At 42.3% G+C, this 20,701-nt stretch overlaps 2 protein-coding genes across 2 annotated transcripts in view; both read left to right on the top strand.

The window, feature by feature from the left end:
- Window positions 1–664: 664 nt before the first annotated feature.
- On the top strand, window positions 665–9,437 carry LOC110529588 (dehydrodolichyl diphosphate synthase complex subunit nus1). Its single transcript, XM_021611931.2, has 5 exons — window positions 665–1,605; window positions 3,061–3,195; window positions 5,778–5,930; window positions 6,881–6,980; window positions 8,254–9,437. Exons 1-5 carry the CDS (start codon window positions 1,239–1,241, stop codon window positions 8,342–8,344), a joined length of 846 nt encoding a protein of 281 aa, XP_021467606.1. The 5' UTR covers window positions 665–1,238; the 3' UTR covers window positions 8,345–9,437.
- Window positions 9,438–16,171: 6,734 nt separating this feature from the next.
- Window positions 16,172–20,701, top strand: part of LOC110529587 (solute carrier family 35 member F1) — a 138,452-nt gene continuing 133,922 nt past the window's right edge. The window contains exon 1 of the mRNA XM_021611930.2: window positions 16,172–16,615. Within this exon, the coding sequence (XP_021467605.1) occupies window positions 16,491–16,615 (125 nt within the window). The 5' untranslated portion in view covers window positions 16,172–16,490. The remainder of the gene's footprint in view (window positions 16,616–20,701) is intronic.

The following is a 20,701-nucleotide window of genomic DNA, read 5'->3' as shown; positions in this document are numbered from 1 at the left end:
GCCTTGTTTCAAGTGTATGCAGACAAAATAGTATACTGAAAAAAATGTGTGTAGGAATACGACAGTGTTGCAATTGTGGTGGGGATCATGATCCTGAGTTACTGGAGTGCCCTTTAAGGGTGAAGGAGAATGAGGTGGTAAAAGCTAGAGCGGTCAATCAAATCTCCTATGCGGAGGTGATTAAAATCATTGAGTGACTAGTGATGCTAGTCAATCTATGGTAGTTGATACACCAAGCCTGTAGTAAATGTTTGCTGCCAGACAAAAGATTACTGTGTGTTGAAAATGTGGATTTTGTTGCGTTCATTAACACATTTATAAACTGTACAGCACAAGTCTCAAAGAAGTCTATGAAACTGGACATGATTGTGGCTGCAGCAGAAAAGTTTTGGGGATTAAAGGATTTTACATCTGAAGACTTGCAAGGGCTACTGGCGCCAGAAGACCCGCCCTACCATATTCGCCTTGAGCCTGTGTAGGTGTAACAGATTTAGCTTCCGTCCCTCTCCTCACCCCGAAACAGGGACCCTCTGCACACATCAACAACGGCCTCCCACGAAACATCATTACCTATCGTTCCATAAAAGCCGCGGCCCTTGCAGAGCAAGGGAAACAACTACTTCAACGTCTCAGAGCGAGTGACGTCATTGATTGTAACGCTATAAGCGCGCACCCGGCTAACTAGCTAGCCATTTCACACCGGTTACATAGGGATCAGATCTGTTTTATTTTTTTAACAAAAAGGTTGTTTGATTTATTGTATTTTTTTGGTAATTTGTTCAGTTTTGGGGGTAGGGAATCCTGTTTCCATCCGGCATAATAGGTGGCGGGATGCACATTAAATTGTGTGATCGACCCTGCCGCGGATATCGACTCTGCCGCTTGAGCATGCTTTTGCGGCACAGTCGATAACGCGCTGGACTTCGGGCTAGAAGGTCGAGGGATCGAGACTTGCTCTCTGCCTGTCTCATTTACATAGAAAAAAAAAACAACCATACGTGGATCTCGCGTGATTTCATATTTGCTGAATCGTCCAATCAGTGAGCTACGTGTATCTTTCGGGTTCAGAGGGTAAAGGTTGTATGAAGATGGCAGCCGTGTAAACTGAGGCGTTGGCAGTAAACTAAATGGCTCACAGGAGTAGATTAGTGTGCATCCATATCTAGACTTGAAATGCAGAGCTCGATAGATACCTGATAATTATTCAATTTCGAGATTTTGTCGAGGAGGGCGGCATAATGGCAATAGTGTACGAGTTCGTGTGGCAGGTTCTGCATGTCCTTCTCCACATTCATAGAACGCTTATCACTTGGTTCCGAATCCGACTTCGGAATTGGAATGGGCGACTGTGGTCACGAGCCTTAACAGCGCTTATTGTGCCGATGGCTCTCTCGTTTCCTAACCAAAAAAATATTGTCCCAGCACCCGGTAAACGCGTTGGTCGTCGGTATCGCTGGGGGGCGGATGGGAAATCTCTGGAGAAGCTGCCTGACCATATCGGTTTATTGATAGCGGAAGAGGAGCCACGGTACACAGATATAGCCAACCTTGTGGTGTGGTGCATGGCAGTCGGCATATCTTATGTCAGTGTATACGATAATTACGGTAAGAATTTAATTTCTTCGTTATTTTATTTATATTAAATGACACCAGGAAGTGTTGCTAAATACAGCACCACCAGACAGTCACGTGCGCTGCAGTGCAGACCCTTGCCAGCCAGCCATATTTAGATTGGCTTGTAATCAGCGATTGTTGAACTTTCCTATTCATGGTACTTTGTTTGTTTGTTGCCTTGGATAACTGTTACCTAGCTATCTATTATCAATTCTGATAGTCAAATAGCTTTACCCAGCCTTCCATCATTTGTGCCATATCTGCTTAGGCCTCAAGTGCCTTGTTGCTATTATAAACCTGTTACCCACATAATTACAGCAGTACAATTTAATGTTTTGTTATTACCAGTAAATAAAATAAAGTTTTGTCATACTGTTGTATATGGTCTGATCTACAATGGTTGTCGGCCAATTAGCATTCAGGGCTCCAACCACCCAGTTTATAAATTCTTTGGGCCCTGCCCTCATTCCCAAATGGCATGTCTTGTCATCAGAGAAACCACTGGAGTGTGATAGTTTATTTTCTGTCAACTGTAACAATGTTGTATAGCTAGATTAGAGAATATGATTTCAACTAGTGGAGTCCCGACTCTCAATAGGCTTTCAAGATTTGACCTGTGGCATTTTCACCTATTCTCTGAGCCTAGAGGGAATTGGCTTAACTGAAGGTTACACACACGCACAGTATTTCTGTTCTTGCTTCCCGAGTGGCGCAGCGGTCTAAGGCACTGCATCTCAGTGCAAGAGGTGCTACAGTCCCTGGTTCGAATCCAGGCTGAATCACATCCGGCTGTGGTTGGGAGTCCCATAGGGCGGCGCTCAATTGGCCCAGCGTCGCCCGGGTTTGGCCGGTGTAGGTCGTCATGGTAAATAAGAATTTGTTCTTAACTGATTTGCCTAGTTAAATAAAATTCACACTCTTACTGGGTCATGCTAGTTTGAAAATATTGTTTACGCCTTGAGTGCTTTCTCAGTGGTGTGGTTCCTCAATGTCTGCTGACTTGTGTCATCAGTCTCACAGCCAAATCTGGCACATGATTCATTATTCCCCCCTAATTACTCAATTTATTATATAATATTATGTTAATTTTAGGTATCAGTTTTGAAAGGTTGCAAATCTCCTTGTTTTTTCGTCTTTCAGTTAAGTTCGGATGTGCCCAATGTTCCTAACCCCCAGTGAGAGGTTGAAACTCCCCCCTCCTCCCAGCAGATAACATTTCCATTTTGGTTGGTCATGGCTAGAAGGGATCCAGCTTTTGTGAAATTAATGTCAAAAGTAGATTTTCTTTTATTTATTTTAGCTAACCTTTACCTAATTATCCTAACCTGCTATGTTAATTCTCCTAAACTACTGCATAAGTTCTCCTAACCTGCTACAAAAAGTTAAATCTGACATTAATTTGACTAAAGATGGACCCCTTCTAGCCATGACCCTTTTGGTTCCCAGGTGTCTTCAGGAGGAACAACTCAAGGCTGATGGATGAGATCCTGAAGCAGCAGCAGGAGCTCCTAGATCTAGAAGGCTCCAAGCAGCTCTGTGTGGAGTTCCTTAACAATGGCACTGACAAACAGGACCAACAAGGTGAGACACTTGAACACTGAACAGCAGGGGCTGTATGCATCTCAGATTAGGAGTGCTGGTCTAAAGCGGCACTCCACAAAAAAAATAAAAATAATTACACACAAACAATCCCCCCCCCCCCAGTCTAAGGAAGCTGGCATAATGCTAATCGCGAGCTAAATGCCAAACGTTAACTCTAATACAGGTTGCTACCAGTGGTGGTGTAGATCAATGTTTATTCTGAATAATATTCTGAATCAACTGAGCAGTAGGATTCATATAGGCCTAATATAAACAATATCCATCAATTTAATAATCCATTTGTCTGGTGCGCTGAAATGTTATGTGGTGCTCCTAACTTTTCAAAATTAGGAGCACCAGTGCTACCAATAAAACATATTAATAAAAACTAAAATGTCCACCCCTTTCGGTCCCCGGGACCAGGATTAAGAAACACTGCACTAAACTGATCTAAAATCAGCACTCCTACACCTCTCAACGCTTGATACATACGGCCCCTCAACAGACATCTGGAACAATGGGACATGCCCTGTGGTTTCTCTGCTATTCTCCGTCCTTACTCCTGTACTATGCCATAATCGGGTTAAACCAGAAGAACTAGATGGGCTACAACCAAGAAGAGAAGAGGCATTCAGAATTCTGCCACACGTAGTATGAATAATCAATTCAATTCTATTGGATACTAAATAATATATGAAACCCTTTAGGGCAATTTAGATTGCAAGGCTTAATTGGAGTAATATTCACAATTCATCATCACTTATTGAATGAATTTTGAAACGGATTACGAAAATTATAGTTAACTGTATTTTTTAGATGGATTCCAATTACACCGTGCTTGAAAGCATGATTGCATCATCAGTGGCATTTGTTTATTGAAGAGCATGTGGACTGCAGCCAGCCTGTATTGACTGATTGAGATCTATTCTATTGTGTAGTCTTACTGGCCGTCTGCTGTTGGCAACTACATTATCTCTTGAGCAAGTCAATCTGTTATTACACACGGTCTCTCACACACACAGACCGTATAGAGTAGTAAAGGAACACAACCCAGAATAATTCTCTTCAAGGAATTCTTGTTTTTCCTGTTCATAGAAACTATAATTCACTTGTATAATTTACGAATTATAGGATCTCTATGTTCTCTTGTTATTCAATTGTTTTGTAACCCATAAATGTCATATTACTATGGAATGCCGTTTGGGTCTTTGCGTGTCAAAAAAGATACACGTCATATAACACTTTAACGTGTCAAATAAGCTTGTTGACCAATCAGGATCTCAATATGACTGCACGTCACATAATAATTTAGCACATTCATGCATTTTTTACGTAGTTATGACACATTGATTACACTATCACTCGTATTTCATATGTCACAACGATTCACCTGTTTCGTATCATGTGACGCTGGTATAGTTGTCTCGCGCACCTTCTGCTGCCACACGTGCGCAGACACACTTCCCCAAGCGCTGGATACTGCTGGTCATAAAAAAAGCTAGCTAGCTGATGGATGCAAACAATGGTCTTTCCCAAAAACATAACAAAATGACAATCTGTTTCAGTAGCTATTGTTAGCTAGCTAACTATCTAGGCTAGGTGTCATCTAAAATACCCATAATATATAAGACAGTTCTTACATGCTGACCAGACCGCTCGCGCATGTTGACTACCCACCCACTGGCTCCAGGTCATCTACAAGTCCCCGCCTTATCTCAGCTCGTTGGTCCCCATAGCAGCACCCACCTGTAGCACGAGCTCCAGCAGGTATATCTCTCTGGTCACCCCCAAAACCAATTCTTTCTTTGGCTGCCTCTCCTTCCAGTTCTCTGCTGCCAATGACTGGAACGAACTACAAAAATCTCTGAAACTGGAAACACTTATCTCCCTCACTAGCTTTAAGCACCAACTGTCAGAGCAGCTCACAGATACTGCACCTGTACATAGCCCATCTATAATTTAACCCAAACAACTACCCCTTTCCCTACTGTATTTATTTATTTTGCTCCTTTGCACCCCATTATTTCTATCTCTACTTTGCACATTCTTCCACTGCAAATCAACCATTCCAGTGTTTTACTTGCTATATTGTATTTACTTCACCACCATGGCCTTTTTTTGCCAGGTCGCAATTGTAAATGAGAACTTGTTCTCAACTTGCCTACCTGGTTAAATAAAGATGAGAGAAAAAAAACCAGTCTGATGGCCTTGAGATAGAAGCTGTTTTTCACTCTCTCGGTCCCAGCTTTGATGCACCTGTTCTGACCTCGCCTTCTGGATGAGTTTGCTTGGCTTGCTCATGCAAATTCAGCACACACAACTTTCTATAATAGAATTGTTTTATTTGACATGTCATATAGTGTTATTTGACGTGTATAGTTTGACACCCAAAGACCCAAGCGGCGTTCCATATATTATAACAGCAGGTTTATAAAGCAGGCATTCCCACCCACTAACCTTCAGTCAAACAGCCACCTGACACGTTTACCATTGATTGTTATGATTAGTGTGTGTGTGCGTGCCTGAGTACCGGTATGTGTGTTTGTGGGGTGCATTATGACTGTATTCCTCTGTTTCCACAGTGCTGTCGTGTCAGTCTGTATTGAAGGTGCTGTCTCCAGACGACGGGAAGCTGAGGATCGTGCAGGCAGCACAGCAGCTGTGTAGAGCTGTGGAGCAGAGGGAAAAGACATCCGAAGACATTAATGTCACTGTGTTGGACTCCCTACTCAGAGGTGAGGAGGCCCCAAGATCAGAAGGAGGACATGCCGTTGGTTCTTACTGGTCTTTAGTGTATTGTTATTCGTTGACTGGGACCTTTATTTAATTGCTTAATCGTCAGGATAACACCCATAGACATTCTCTTGATTATAACAGTAGTTATCATAGACTGTAAATCATCTGATATTAATCTGTGCTGCACTATTACAAGCTGGAGTACAGTCAGTGAAGCTTAGCTCACCAGCTCTCCTTTGGCATGATGTTCAGAGTAGCAATTTCACTCGATTTGAAGCTCAGGAATGATGGAGGACAGAAATTGGGTAAAGGTCAAGGAGCCCCCTGTTAGAGCAGCTCCAACAGTGTTTGATCAAAAGATGAACGGAAGATGAAGCACTCTTAGCCAGAGCTCCTCTCTCAATGTGTTTTTTTTGACCTGAGCCCTCTGCCCGCCCAGGCTCTGCCCATCGTTAGCCCCTGGCTAAGACTGATCACCCTCACTAGCTGTAAATCACATCACCATTACTTTAGTGGAACACTCACAAATCAAAGCTCTTGTAGAAGGTGATGGATGAGACCAAAGGCAGAAATGTGAACAAACTGATGAGAAAGATGGTCTCCAGACAGAATATAAACTACAGAGGATAGCAGAGTTCACTTTAGTGCAGTTGAGTTGAATCCAATCAAATCCAGTGTGGTGTACAGTGAAGTTATCGTGTGTTTACTTCTCTGGGCCAGTGAGTGCAGCTGTTCCTCAGCACAGTCAGTGTCTATGGGGCTTGGCAAGCTGCTGCTGTAGCTCTCTAACACCCCCCCAACACCCCCCCCAAAAAAAGAAAAGGCACTTCAGATGGTTATCTCTTAATCTTTTCCACAGTCCTTATGCAAACTAGCCTCTGAAATGCTCGAAACGGTGCACTCTGAAATTTCCAGTGATTGGTTGTTCCATTGCTCTCTGTATGTGCAGAGTCGAAGAGTACACCAGATCCAGACCTGGTTCTGAAGTTCGGCCCAGTAGAAAGCACCCTGGGATTCCTGCCCTGGCACATCAGACTGACAGAGTTCATGTGAGTATTGTACAGTGTCTGTCTGTGTGCACACGTTCGATAAGGCTGCCTCACTCGTGTGGAAGACTGCTGGGATAGCCGCTGCTCTGAAGAGCTGGACGCGAATGACAATGAGGTTCCTTTCTTATTCCTCATAACCACTCTGTGTGTGTGTGTGATGACAGAGAGGGAGAGTTTGTGTGTGCGTGCCTTTGCTTTGCCTCCTGAGTAGAATTGATATGGGCCTTTTGTGCTTATCTGTGCAGATTAACTGGTAAACCTGCCTGCTGCCTAATTTGTCTCCTGTCTTGACAGATTGACAAGGCTTTTTAAAACGCTGCTGTGAATCCAGTATAAATAGCAGTGCTGTTTTAATGGAAACGGAGAGGAAATGATGCAGTTCAGCCTTCATAAGATGCGACGTTGACAGATGATGCATCACTAACAATCGCAGAAATCCTATTTCTGGACATTAGTTATGTTTCCATTTAAAATAACAACAATAAAAATAGAAAATCGACAATTGCTTGCTAGACTACGTTTCCATTTCACTATCTTGTGTTGATAAAGATAGACAATGACTGCCTAGGAACAGTGAGTTAACGGCCTTGTTCAGGGGGGGGAACGATTGATTTTTCTTACCTTGTCAGCTCGGGGATTCGATCTAGCAACCTTTCGGTTACTGGCCCAACACTCTAACCACTAGGCTACCTGCCGCCCAAAAAGTTGGTTAACAAACTGAAAGGGTGCGTACTGCCACCTACAGTTATGGAATGTTTGCTCACAAGTTTAAATCATTGGCTGAGCCCTTCTGATGACCTGGATGGAATTATGTGAACCTTCCTTAACCTATAGGAAGTCCCACCCAGTTGAGGACTTTTGCTATTTTGAAGTAGTCAACGGCCCTACCCATGCTTAAACAGGCTTTTGGGCACTAGAGGCCTAATCATTGTCAATGATTTGCAAGGACATTTTGGGCCTTGACCACCATCAAACACTAGATGGCCATATAGTGCTGTAACTGCTTTAGGCATTAACTCAAGCAGCAGCTTTTGGGAATCACAGGAGATTTTTTTTAAAGCAGCAATAAAGTACATAATTGTATTTGGAGTACGCCTTTTAACTAATGTAACATGGTGACATTTCTGTTAATCACTTATTGCTTGGTATCTATTTTACCAACATTATTTTATATTCATAGGTTTTACTCTACTGCCCATAGCTACTGCCATCGGAGGTAGGCTAGAAGTGTCTCTGTAGTATATCTCTCTAACATCCTCCCTCTCTCCTGCAGCTCCTTACCCTCCCATGTAGGCGTCTCCTATGAGGACTTATTCAGCGCCTTGCAGCGCTACGCCTCCTGTGAGCAGCGGCTGGGGAAGTGAGTGATTGGCCCCGCCCCTCCAGAGGAAGGGGAAAGACAAGGGTGTGGGGTAGGGGTCCGCCCTAGCCCCTCTTCCTCCTGGGTCTCTGTTTGCAGTACAGGCACTAGAGAACAAGCAGCCAGCCAGACAGCGTACTGCCACATCACATCGAATCTCACCTCCAACCCCGCTCACTCGGACTCACTACTTGGACTCACTACTCGGACTCACTGCTCCTCCGCAACGTGAAAGGGTCACCAGGCTGCCTCTGTGAGGCATGCTGGGTAGTACGGACCCTGACAAGGTAATGGCACGCACTGAACATCAGCGGGCTTGGAAGAGATCGGCCAATGCCCCCGCATCAGCTGTATTTAACGAGGAACCAACATTACCTGAAGGACATTGTTAGCCGTATGGTGTAAATCTAGTGTTGCTTTGCTTCTCTCTCGCTCTCTCTCTGTTTGCTGTAGATCCTGTTGTGCCCCTGAGGTATGAATGAGGATAATGGATCAAGCTTTCTGCTGCTCTGGAAGGGAGCGGTGTGTTGTGAGGAATGTGCCAGGCAGAAAGTTTAATGCTAAACAACAACCTTGCTCTTCAGGTCTCTCCATCTCTGTAAAGGACTGCATGGAGGACCTTGGGGCTTTTCTGGAAATTATACTTCATATAAGTGTGCTTCAAATGTAGCGCTTGATCAATATGGTACGGGAGGATGTGGAACGAGAGCTCTGTGATACGTGACTATACTCTGCATGTTAAGGATGTCTGACTACATGGTTGTGCTGTGTCTTCATTCAGAGTTACTATTGGTGGACTGTGTGTGTCTGCTTTTGTACATGTGTGAAACTCAGCCAGCAAGTTACATTAAACCTACACAAAATCCAATCTTTGCAATCAATCAGGATGAAAAATAAAGCAGTTGTCTGTATACAATTTCCCCCATGACCAACACTATTTTATTTGGTGTTGAATTACTAGGTTCTCACCCCGTTCTCCATAATATTAAGATTTTTGCATGTTGAGCCCCTTAATCCTCAATGCTGCTGTCTGTTGTTGTTAATCCATGTGAAGATTGACTAATTCTTGTATTAAAGTGTTTTGCTATTTCTTTCATCTCATGAACTTGTTTAAAACCCAGATTCAGTATTTTATTTTCCTTTCTCTCTGGTTACATGGCATACAGGAGTATTTACACTGTAGGGATATCTTAGATAGACGACTCTAGTGCCCAAATGCCAATTTTAGCATGGGCAGTGCCATTGAGGACTTCAACCATTTTTGAAGTAGTCAACTGGGTGGGACTTCCTATTGGTTAAGGAAGGATCACATGATACCATTTTGGACTTCAGGAGAGATCTGCCAATGAATTATACTTGTACGCAAACATTCCATAACTGAAGGTGGCAGTAAATCACCAACCTGGGCTTTTTACCTGTTCAAACAACATTCCAGGTGGCAGTAAATCACCAACCTGGGCTTTTTACCTGTTCAAAAACACTCCAGGTGGCAGTAAATCACCAACCTGGGCTTTTTACCTGTTCAAACAACACTCCAGGTGGCAGTAAATCACCAACCTGGGCTTTTTACCTGTTCAAACAACACTCCAGGTGGCAGTAAATCACCAACCTGGGCTTTTTACCTGTTCAAACAACACTCCAGGTGGCTGTATGCATTTACACCATAATGCTAACTAATTACCCATAGGACTGAAACTCCCAATTCCTCACTAGCCAGTGGTTGGGTTGTCATAGGAAGGTTAATCAATACATGTGACTGAAAACCCCATATATTCAGTACACCTATATGCTTTGTTTGGGTTGGATTCCCTCAGCGTCTTCTAAAGGTAGACTGAACAGCTGATATCTTCCTGCGAGCTAAATTGAACCGATGTAAAAGGTTGATTTATGGAGTTGTGTTGTCTGATCTTGTCCTCTGCATGTCCCCTCACATGTAATGTGGTCTATGGTAAGGTGAACAAGTGTTTTACTCCCTGTAATGTATGCACCGAAAGGCCTGCTGGATTTAACCTGAAATGATCAACTATTGAACAATGGAGCTGTAGTAACCTTGGATGTGTTAGATATTAATTGAATGTTTTATTTGCACTGACTTATAACCAAGGATGTGTTTCACCATCTGAAAGCTGTGTGCCTAGGGAGAGGCACTCGGATGCAGGATGCTAGTCATTCTGAATTGATATGCAGCAGTCATTCAAATGCATGGTGGACTGCACCATCATTCAAAGGGAAAGCATCTTCAAACACTTCTTTTTAAACGCTTTGTTTGAAATACTAATGTGTGTTGTGTTCTCGATACAGGCAGGCTTACACACCTGCAGCTGAGAGCAGCTCAAACCACTGTACTGCTACTCTACTCTCTGATGCAGCACTTTACATAAGTCTTAACATCCCCCTCAAATGGAAGATGGTTGAGTGTAGTGTTTTGTGATGTGGCAGCTGCGTGTAAACATTGAGGCAGATTTGCTTTAAATCCACTCTTCATGTCAGTCTTTTAGACCAAGTGATGGCATATGGGCTGCAGAAATGGAGAACTACATGAAATTACGTTGGGCGATGTCAGCCTTTGTCCTTGCGCAATTATGTACCCATACAACATTGATATACGATGCTATCGTCCCCCTATTGGCCAACCCAAAACATTTAAATAAATGTTGAAAACGCCAGTCATTGAGAAAGAAGGGAAATTGCGTTATGTTCACAACGCATCCTCGCAAGGGAGAGGACTTTCCTCTAGTAAGCTTAGGAATTTTTTAACGCTGAAATGTTGGTGTCTCATTTATCCAAAATGCAATATTTACTTCTCTAACAACCCTAGCGATGCCTTTAGGAGATTAGATTTGATCCAGTGTAACATGAGAAAAGGTGACAGACTGAGCTTCTCTCTCTTTCTCTATACAATAAATTGGTAATTTTGTAGAGGTTTATTGTCTTAAAAGATTCCTTCCTATCCATGAGAATTTTGCTGTAAAAAATTGTCTTAAAGTGATGCTCTGAACATTTCTATAATTTCAGTAGTTTTGATAGTGGTGCTCATGAGCCAAAAGTCTTATATGAGATGTTAACAGTTTTTACAGCTGATGTAGAACGACTAAAGCCTATTTTAATTACTCCTTCCTTTCAGTTGACTGTTCTCCCTGCTGATTGATCGACAAGGGGATGGCAGAAAGCTCCGTCAGTTTCCAGTATGCTGGCTATAAGCAGCTAATTATAAATATGGCTGTGGGTGCATTAATGAACAATTATGAACATGTGACCTTGTAGGAGGCTTGTACTTCATTTGTGAATGTTTATTTTAATCTTCATGTTCAGTCTGGTGGGGAAATAAACACATGCACAGACATGGGCTTCTAGTTGTAAACAGTGCCAACGCCACTGTGAACTGGGGTAGGGCCTGGAAGGGGTTTTCGCATTGTGAATAATGTTTCCTGTGTAGCGCTGAAGTAACCATGGCAACCATGTTGTTCATCTGTGTATGATTGTAAATAATATGTCAAACATTTCTTATTGATTTAGAAAAACGATATAGAAACCAATTACATGTGTACCCATTTTAAATGAACTGAAATGGAAAACTGGTTATAAACTACTAATTTATGAGGTGGGATCCTGCTGTCTTTTTTGTTCATCTCTGTAGTTTCATCATTTTAAGATAAATGACTCAATACTTAAAGGCAACATTAATAGACCTTGGTCTACTACTACAATAAACAGCACTCCTTGTCTTGATCAGTCATAACCTGTGGCAGTCCCCCATTTTGACTTGATTCAGTATTAACAGTAAAACTGCAGTGAATATCCATTGGGTTTAAGTTGAGAGGTGTCACAGTATGTTGCTACTATGAATAGTATCAGATCAATCTCTGGAAAGAGCAAAGCCCAACCCCAGTGTTGGTAAATCTACATGAATTATTCACAGCACATTGATTCAGAATAATATCTTGATGGATTAGTCCAAGGCTAAATCATCATTTTAGGTCCCTTTATATACACACAAGCCCAGTCAGGACACATTAGGGAAGACATAAATACATCCAAGGACTATTAGGTTTTATTAAGACCTGCTAGTGGCCTCTGTTTTATTCATTTGAATGATTTAGCCTACTATATTTAATGCCTACACAGTTGGGTCGTTATTTCTTTGCCTTCACAGGACATCTGTCATGCTCCACTACCACACCAGATAAGATGAATAGCCCCTGATGGATCACTACACAGGGTTTGAAATTGGAAATAGGGTTTGGCTACTGATAGCCTTTCAGAGAGCACCACAATTATCTTGCAGTGACTGATTCCTCTGTGTGCTTATTCCTCTAATAATGCATCTCAGCTTACGAAATCGACAACGACAACAAAAACAGATCCTGCTAACTGGCACACTGGCTGATTTGTTGCTGTTTTATTAATGCCTAGTTATCATGAATAATCTATGAGTACCTTGAGGGCTGCCTCGAGGAATGCGAAAGAAAGACTGCTGCTTGAAAGGATTGTACTGAATATGAACAGACAAACAGCACAGTACCACAACAACACGTTGAAAGAAATGATCAGTCCTTGAACATGCACAATGCTGCACGTGTGTAGAGTACGTTCCATAAAATAACCACAGACGTGGACTGGGAAGGGACCAGCTACTGTATCTCTGAGGATTCCTTCCTGTATTGAAAGTGGTCCTTGAGTGGAGTAGACACACAGAGATCAGAGAGAGAGTGTGTGCCTGTGCGTCTGGAGGTGTTGTGTGTGTGTGTGTGGCAGAAATACTACAACTCCCCCAGATCGTTGTATGTTTCCATGACAACTCTGATAGGTGATAGCTGGAGTATTGGTGCATGACAATGTTTCGCAGCGCCTTTTCAACCTCCAGCGGATGGGTGATTTGTGCTGTCTGGGAACATGTAATTGTAGGAAGCAGCCATTCCAAACATGTACCAACAAACGTAAATAAACCACATCTGAATGACTATATAATAATGTAATATGTAGCCTAATTAAAGTGTGTGTTAGCAGATAATATCTAGAGCGTTCTAACTGGCATCGGCCCGTTTAACAAACAGTTGGATTTATTAGCCCCACAGGTATATTATTTGGAGCAACACAAGTCAATACATTGACGAGGTACATCCTTGACCGCACCCGTCTCTCGGTGTACTAACAACCTGCTAAGGTTCTGAGGGGCTGAGACGGACAGTGGAAGTGTGTGTCATCAGTTCAGCCCATGAAAAAGACTATGGCTAGGCTATGTTTACACACGCAGCCTAATTCGGATATTTTCCACTAATTGGTATTTGGACCAATTAGGTCAGCTCTTTTGCCAATAATTGGGAAAAATATCAGAATTGGACTGCCTGTGTAGGACCCATCCCAATAAAATGACTGCATTCATTTCACAAATCACATCATGAAACAGAAATAAACATAAATTGCTTACATTCTGAGTAATTACTGTTTTCTTCTGCATTTCATGCTGCGACCAAAATAGAGGAAGAAGAACATCCAGCATAGTTAAATATAGTCAGATATTTATAAAGTAAAGTAAGTCCATTTGTACACATATGGCCCCGGGAGTACCCCCCATATCAGGAATACAAGGCCAAAGCTGTTCCATTGTCTCTAAGTCCGAATAGGATGAGAATCAGTGGTCTAGGACAGACTACATCTTACAGACGGACTAAAACCAGCCTCTCACAAGTATTAGAGGTCTAAGATGGACTAAATCCATAGCTGCTATCAGCTACCCTGAGCGTTTTCCTCTGTTCCAGTGAAAAGAGCTCTGTCCTCAGCTAATTCTGTAACTCCAGCACACAAAAAATAGGCTACTGCAAAATGCTATTGCGACAGAGATTCAATGGCCATTCACAACTTCCACAGCAGAATGTCCGTATTGTTACGCAGAAATATTTATACATACATGCAATACTCTCCTATCATGGCTGTGGTTCTGCTGACAGACTCAGCAACTAATATCGAACTAATCCTCTAACATTTGGAATTCCAGGTGAATTTGGCAGAATACTTTCTACTTAAATCCTGGGTTGAGGTCAAGTTGAATTTCAGTCAATTCAGGAAGTAATCTGACATTCCAATGCCAATTCTCTTCAATGCTTTTCAATGAGGGACATTTGAAATTTGAATTTGGTTCACTTTCTGAATAGACTGGAATTTAAATGGAATTTACCCCAACCCTGCTTAAAACTCTGCCTGGGTGAAACAATTTACTTCATCAATTCCCCTGTCAATTACACTTTAATTATGTGTTTCATTCTGCCTAATTAACAAGAGGGGTGAGAATGAGTCATCGTGATTTGTGCAGCAGCCAGCAGGTTGACAGGAAAGTGCAGTTACTTTCCAGATGCACAGGTAGTAGAGAGACTTCCTCAAACTGTTAAAGGCTGTGGAGGCACTTGATGTGGGCCACAACGACCACATGCCCATCTCCAGTGGGCATGTGAGTGGTATGTTGGAGCCAACACTAGGGATAATATATTAATTGATATTCATTGTAGTTAAGGTTTTTTTTCACTGTTTGATTATCACTGATTATTTATTTACCTGTTTGATCTCTCCCTCAGGAAACACATGTACTGAAGAAGACCCAAGGAGACGGTCCTATTCGTAAAGTAGTGCTGACCAAAGAAGATCACAAGGTAAACTCCACCACCAATGTACCCCAAACCAAAGCCTTTATATTAACATAATGTGTTGTTCACCTGTCATCGTTCATGGCCTCATAATGATGTGTGTGTGACAGGCTGACGGATCCACATGGTGTTCCAGGCTAGAAAACCCCCCACAGTTCTCCAGAACATAGGGACTGCTGTGCTGAGCCATTAAAAAGGCTTAAATAGATGCTGTAGTAAGCCCTCTGACACGGTGTAACATGGCCATTTGAATGACAATAATGACCCCCGATGATTCAACAGTATCTAGATTCTCATACACTGTGCTGCTGTAGAATTACATCAGAGAGAAGAGGCCCTTTCCTCCCATTGCTGCTCAGATTACATTTCATCATTCATAATTTCATTATTCATGGAACATGCTGTTTTTCTCCCTGTAAACATTGTGATTGTCGCTCTGAGTGACTCGTGGTTTCCACCAGAAGATTGACAGCTCCAAAACAAGCCCGTCTTGACTGTCTGGGAAAATGTCCCTGTGTGGGCAGAGAAGCAGAGAGAGAAAAAAAAATGACTAGGTTATGTTGAGGTGTCTTTCTGACTAGAGGAAGCAAAGCTCAGCTCACTGTTTTTAGTTGTGCATAAGTCTCATCACCACTAACCCATCTTTTGTTTGTGACAGCTTTCCTTGACATCTGATCTTGTGACAGCTAGCTTCGGTACAGAGTTAGGGAGGGCGGGACTATGCAACAGCTAACTTGACTTCAAGGTAGAGAGATTTTAAGGTTTGGTGAATAAAGTAGACATATTCAAAGGCACTGGAAACATTGCTGTGATTCAACTGATATGGATGACATGACATTTATTTGAATGAATATACAAATATTTCCTTTCTTTTATCCATTAAAATAGAATCATTAGGTTATATCCATATGGAATATTCAGTCAGTTTTCAAACTGAAAAAGTAAAAATAGGTTTACATTTCCATAATGCTTATTTTCGCCAATGAACACCTGTTATAACCCCACACCAGACTATTTGTAGGGACTATGTATATAGAGCACAACTATCCGCTTTATCTGCAGGCTATTTACATTGCTGTATTCCAACACTAGACCGAAATCAGTGTTTTTTTTCCCTCAGGTTCAACAGCACTAACTGTGGTGAATGCACTCTCCCTGCTGGCTAATAAAGGTAGTTCACGTCCCTTCCAAAACCAGTCGCCTCTCATAATCACCGCACAGTCTGAAGTAGGCATTCAGAAAATGCACACTGACGAACCGGGGTACCTCTGCAAACATTTCATTAGGGTACAGGTGCATCTTTCATGAACTCCCCGCGTGTGTGGCCAACACACATTCTTCACTTTTTGTAAATATAGCAGCGTTATCATCTTCACCTGTGTGAACCATGGAATGAATGCTGAGGTTGTCCATCGCGCGCACCGATAATCGGATCTAGTCCCTCGTGGAGTATCCGAGACCTACGTCCTCTCCTTGCACGGAGCAGAATGCACCCTGGTTTCTGGTCGTTAAATGTTTAGTTCAGAGATGATATCCTCGCAGCAGAATCATGTTGTCAACACCATTGAGACCATGCCTCCAGAAACCATCACGGCATCGCCGACCCTGGTTCAAAGGATAAGAAAAGTGTTTAGCAGGTAAGAATGAGAAATGTTAGGCTACTCCCAACTTGACTGGACCAAATGTGATAAAATGCATACAATTCGAGCATAGGCTATGTATAATTATTCGTTTTTAATTTGACATCAAACACTTGACATAGCGTATTATTGTTGCTTCATTCGTTTCTTTTGTAAAGCACCACTTGCCAAGTTTAAATTCAGTGCACGTTTATCAAAACGTCATTTTCTGAAACAGCGGAGCAATTGGTCAGAGCAAGAAAAACATATTTCAGCAGTGTGTGAATGCAATTTTACATTAGCCTACATTGTCGTATTTCAATACATATTGAAATGCTGTTTTTGGTTATGTGTTTTTGATATTTGTATGGAAACAATCGTGTTGTAGCATGAAGAATCAGCAATCATCAACCACCTGCATAAATCACAATTACCTAAAGTAGTAGCCTAGTGGTTCCCAAATTGTGATTTCCAGTTGGGTCGCGCGGTTAGTCCATTCATAGGCGCTGTCTTCTGCCCTTGGGAGTACTGTTATCTTTTGGCCAGGGGACGCATCTTTTTGCCGGGCGGCTTGGACTGAACTTTAAGCATTACTTGGGGGTACTGTTTTGGAAACATACCTATATTTAACATCAGCAAGAAATACTTTTCAAAAATCTAAAGTTTAAATTGCTGCACACGTTATAGGGTTAAAACGGAGCATTGGGATTGTCGTTCACATGGTCCCACCTGTATAGCTGATAATCTTATAATGCAGAATGCCTTGTTAATGCCTTGGTCCGTTGTAATTTTTTTTTGTATTGCAACTAAAACTTTAAAAAATAATTTGTATACATTTTTGAGATGAAAAAAAACAACACTTTCAGTGTAAACTTAACCTCCTGAGACGGTCCACGGCCCGGAGCCTCCGGCGACAATCCACGCTCCGGTTCCTCAGGTGACGATCCACTGTCCGGTTCCTCCGGCGACGATCCACTGTCCGGTTCCTCCGGCGACGGTCCGGTTCCTCCGGCGACGAGCCACGGCGACGAGCCACGGTCCGGTTCCTCCGGCGACGATCCACGGTCCGGAGTCCTCGGCGACGATCCACCGTCCGGTTCCTCCGGCGACGATCCACGGTCCGGAGCCTCCTGCGATGATCCGCGGTCCGGTTTCACGGAAGCGGAGGGATCAGCAAGCGGAGCGGGGTCTACGCCCCGAACCGGCGCCACACCGAGGCTAGATGCCCACCCGGACCCTCCCTCCTAGTCAGGTTTTGCGGCCGGAGTCCGCACCTTTGGGGGGGGGTACTACTGTCACGCCCTGACCTTAGAGAGCCTGTTCATTTCTCTATTTGGTTAGGTCAGGGTGTGATTTGGGTGGGCATTCTAGTTTTCTATTTCTTTGTTGGCCGGGTATGGTTCCCAATCAGAGGCAGCTGTCTATTGTTGTCTCCGATTGGGAATCATACTTAGGCAGCCTGTTTTCCACCTGAGTTTGTGGGATCTTGTTACTGTGTAGCCTGCAGAACGTTACGTTCATCTTTTGTTGTTCATCTAAAATAAATACAGATGTACACTTTCCACGCTGCGCTTTGGTCTCATTCCGACGACGGACATAACAAGAGTAATGTTTAGATTTTCATCCTGCTTGTGTTCTGCTTTTAAAAGGTGTTACTTTTCTCTCAAATTATGTCCAAAGCCCAAAACCAGCATTCCAGACTCTCTTAAGGGTTCAAATGAGCAATTGTAGTGTATGCTATTCACTGGTCAGAAAATAAGTAATTACTGGTCTCTGCAAATTCCGTGACAGTGGTCATCAGCATAATGTCAAGTGGAGAGTCTGGGTGAAAAATACCTGTCAAGCCCCTTTGTTCAGTAAGTTTGCCTTTTTTTTCTCTCTTTTATATTATTTGAATTATATTTATATATACACTACAGTTGAAAATAGAGGTCGACCGATTATGATTTTTCAACGCCGATACCGATTATTGGAGGACCGATTAATTGGTATTTGTAATAATGACAATTACAACAATACTGAATGAACACATATTTTAACTTAATATAATACATCAATAAAATCAATTTAGCCTCGAATAAATAATGAAACATGTTCAATTTGGTTTAAATAATGCAAAAACAAAGTGTTGGAGAAGAAAGTAAAAGTGCAATATGTGCAATGTAAGAAAGCTAACGTTTAAGTTCCTTGCTCAGAACATGAGAACATATGAAAGCTGGTGGTTCCTTTTAACATGAGTCTTCAATATTCCCAGGTAAGAAGTTTTAGGTTGTAGTTATTATAGGAATTATAGGACTATTTCCCTCTATACCATTTGTATTTCATTAACCTTTGACTATTGGATGTTCTTATAGGCACTTTAGTATTGCCAGTGTAACAGTATAGCTTCCGTCCCTCTCCTCGCTCCTCCTTGGGCTCGAACCAGGAACACAACGACAAAAGCCACCCTCGAAGCAGTGTTACCCATACAGAGCAAGGGAAACAACCACCCCAAGGCTCAGAGCGAGTGGCGTTTGAAACGTTATTAGCGCACGCTAACTAGCCAGCCATTTCACTTCGGTTACACCAGCCTCATCTCGGGAGTTGATAGGCTTGAAGTCATAAACAGCGCAATGCTTGAGCACAACGAAGAACTGCTGGCAAAACGCACGAAAGTGCTGTTTCAATGAATGTTTACGCGCCTGCTTCTGCCTACCACCGCTCAGTCAGATAAGATACTTAGATACTTGTATGCTCAGTCAGATTATACGCAACGCAGGACACGCTAGATAATATCTAGTAATATCATCAACCATGTGTAGTTAACTAGTGATTATGATTGATTTGTATTTTATAAGATAAGTTTCATGCTAGCTAGCAACTTACCTTACCTTACTGCATTCGCGTAACAGGCAGTCTCCTTGTGGAGTGTAACGGTCGTTATTGCGTTGGACTAGTTAACTGTAAGGTTGCAAGATTGGATCCCCCGAGCTGACAAGGTGAAAATCTGTCGTTCTGCTCCTGAATGAGGCAGTTAACCCACCGTTCCTAGGCCGTCATTGAAAATAAGAATGTGTTCTTAGCTGACGTGCCTAGTTAAATAAAGATTAAATAAAGTTGTAAAAAAATATATTAAAAAATGGCACAATTGGTGTCTTAAAATACCGATTTCCGATTGTTATGAAAACTTGAAATTGGCCCTAATTAATCGGCCATTCCGATTAATCGGCCGACCTCCTCTAGTTGAAAAGTTTTCGGGTCACTTTCCTTGTTTTTTTTTCGGGTCACAAATTTCCTTGTTTTTAAAAGAAATTACACTTTTTTTGTTCCATTAAAATAACATCAAATTGATCAGAAATACAGTTTAGACATTGTTTATGTTGTAAATGACTATTGTACCTGGAAATGCAGATTTTTTTATGGAATACCTACATAGGCATACAGAGGCCCATTATCAGCAATCATCACTTCTGTGTTCCAATGGCACGTTGTTTTAGCTAATCCAAGTTTATAATTTTAAAAGGCTAATTGATCATTAGAAAACCCTTTTGCAATTATGTTAGCACAGCTGAAAACGGTTGTGCTGAGTAAAGAAGCAATAAAACTGTCCGTCTTTAGACTAGTTGAGTATCTGGGAGCATCAGCATTTGTGGGTTCGATTACAGGCTCAAAAGGCTAGAAACAAAGAACTTTCTTCTGAAACTCGTCAGTCTATTTCTTGTTCTGAGAAATGAAGGTGAGAAATTGCCAAGAAACTGAAGATCTTGTACAACGCGGTGTACTTCTCCCTTCACAGAACAGCGCAAACTGGCCCTAACCAGAATAAAAAGAGGAGTGGGAGACCCCGGTGCACATCTGATCAAGAGGACAAGAACATTAGAGTGTCTAGTTTGAGAAACATACCTCTCACAAGTCCTCAACTGGCAGCTTCATTAAATAATAGCCGCAAAACACCAGTCTCAACATCAACAGTGAAGACGTGACTCCGGGATGCTGGCCTTCTAGGCAGAGTTGCAAAGAAAAAGCCATATCTCAGACTGGCTAATAAAAATAAAAGATGGTAAAAAGAACACAGACACTGGAACTCTGCCTAGAAGGCCAGCATTTACAATGACGGCCTAGACC

The sequence above is a fragment of the Oncorhynchus mykiss genome, chromosome 8 (assembly GCF_013265735.2).
Source record: "Oncorhynchus mykiss isolate Arlee chromosome 8, USDA_OmykA_1.1, whole genome shotgun sequence".
In the NCBI taxonomy this organism is placed as follows: domain Eukaryota; kingdom Metazoa; phylum Chordata; class Actinopteri; order Salmoniformes; family Salmonidae; genus Oncorhynchus; species Oncorhynchus mykiss.
This window is presented reverse-complemented; position numbering and strand designations above follow the sequence as displayed.

Coding starts and splice junctions, on each gene's coding strand:
- LOC110529588 (XM_021611931.2), top strand. CDS start 1,239: ATGGCAATAGTGTACGAGTTCGTGTGGCAGGTTCTGCATGTCCTTCTC. Junction 3,196..5,777: donor TGACAAACAGGACCAACAAG/GTGAGACACTTG, acceptor CTGTTTCCACAG/TGCTGTCGTGTCAGTCTGTA. Junction 6,981..8,253: donor ATCAGACTGACAGAGTTCAT/GTGAGTATTGTA, acceptor TCTCTCCTGCAG/CTCCTTACCCTCCCATGTAG.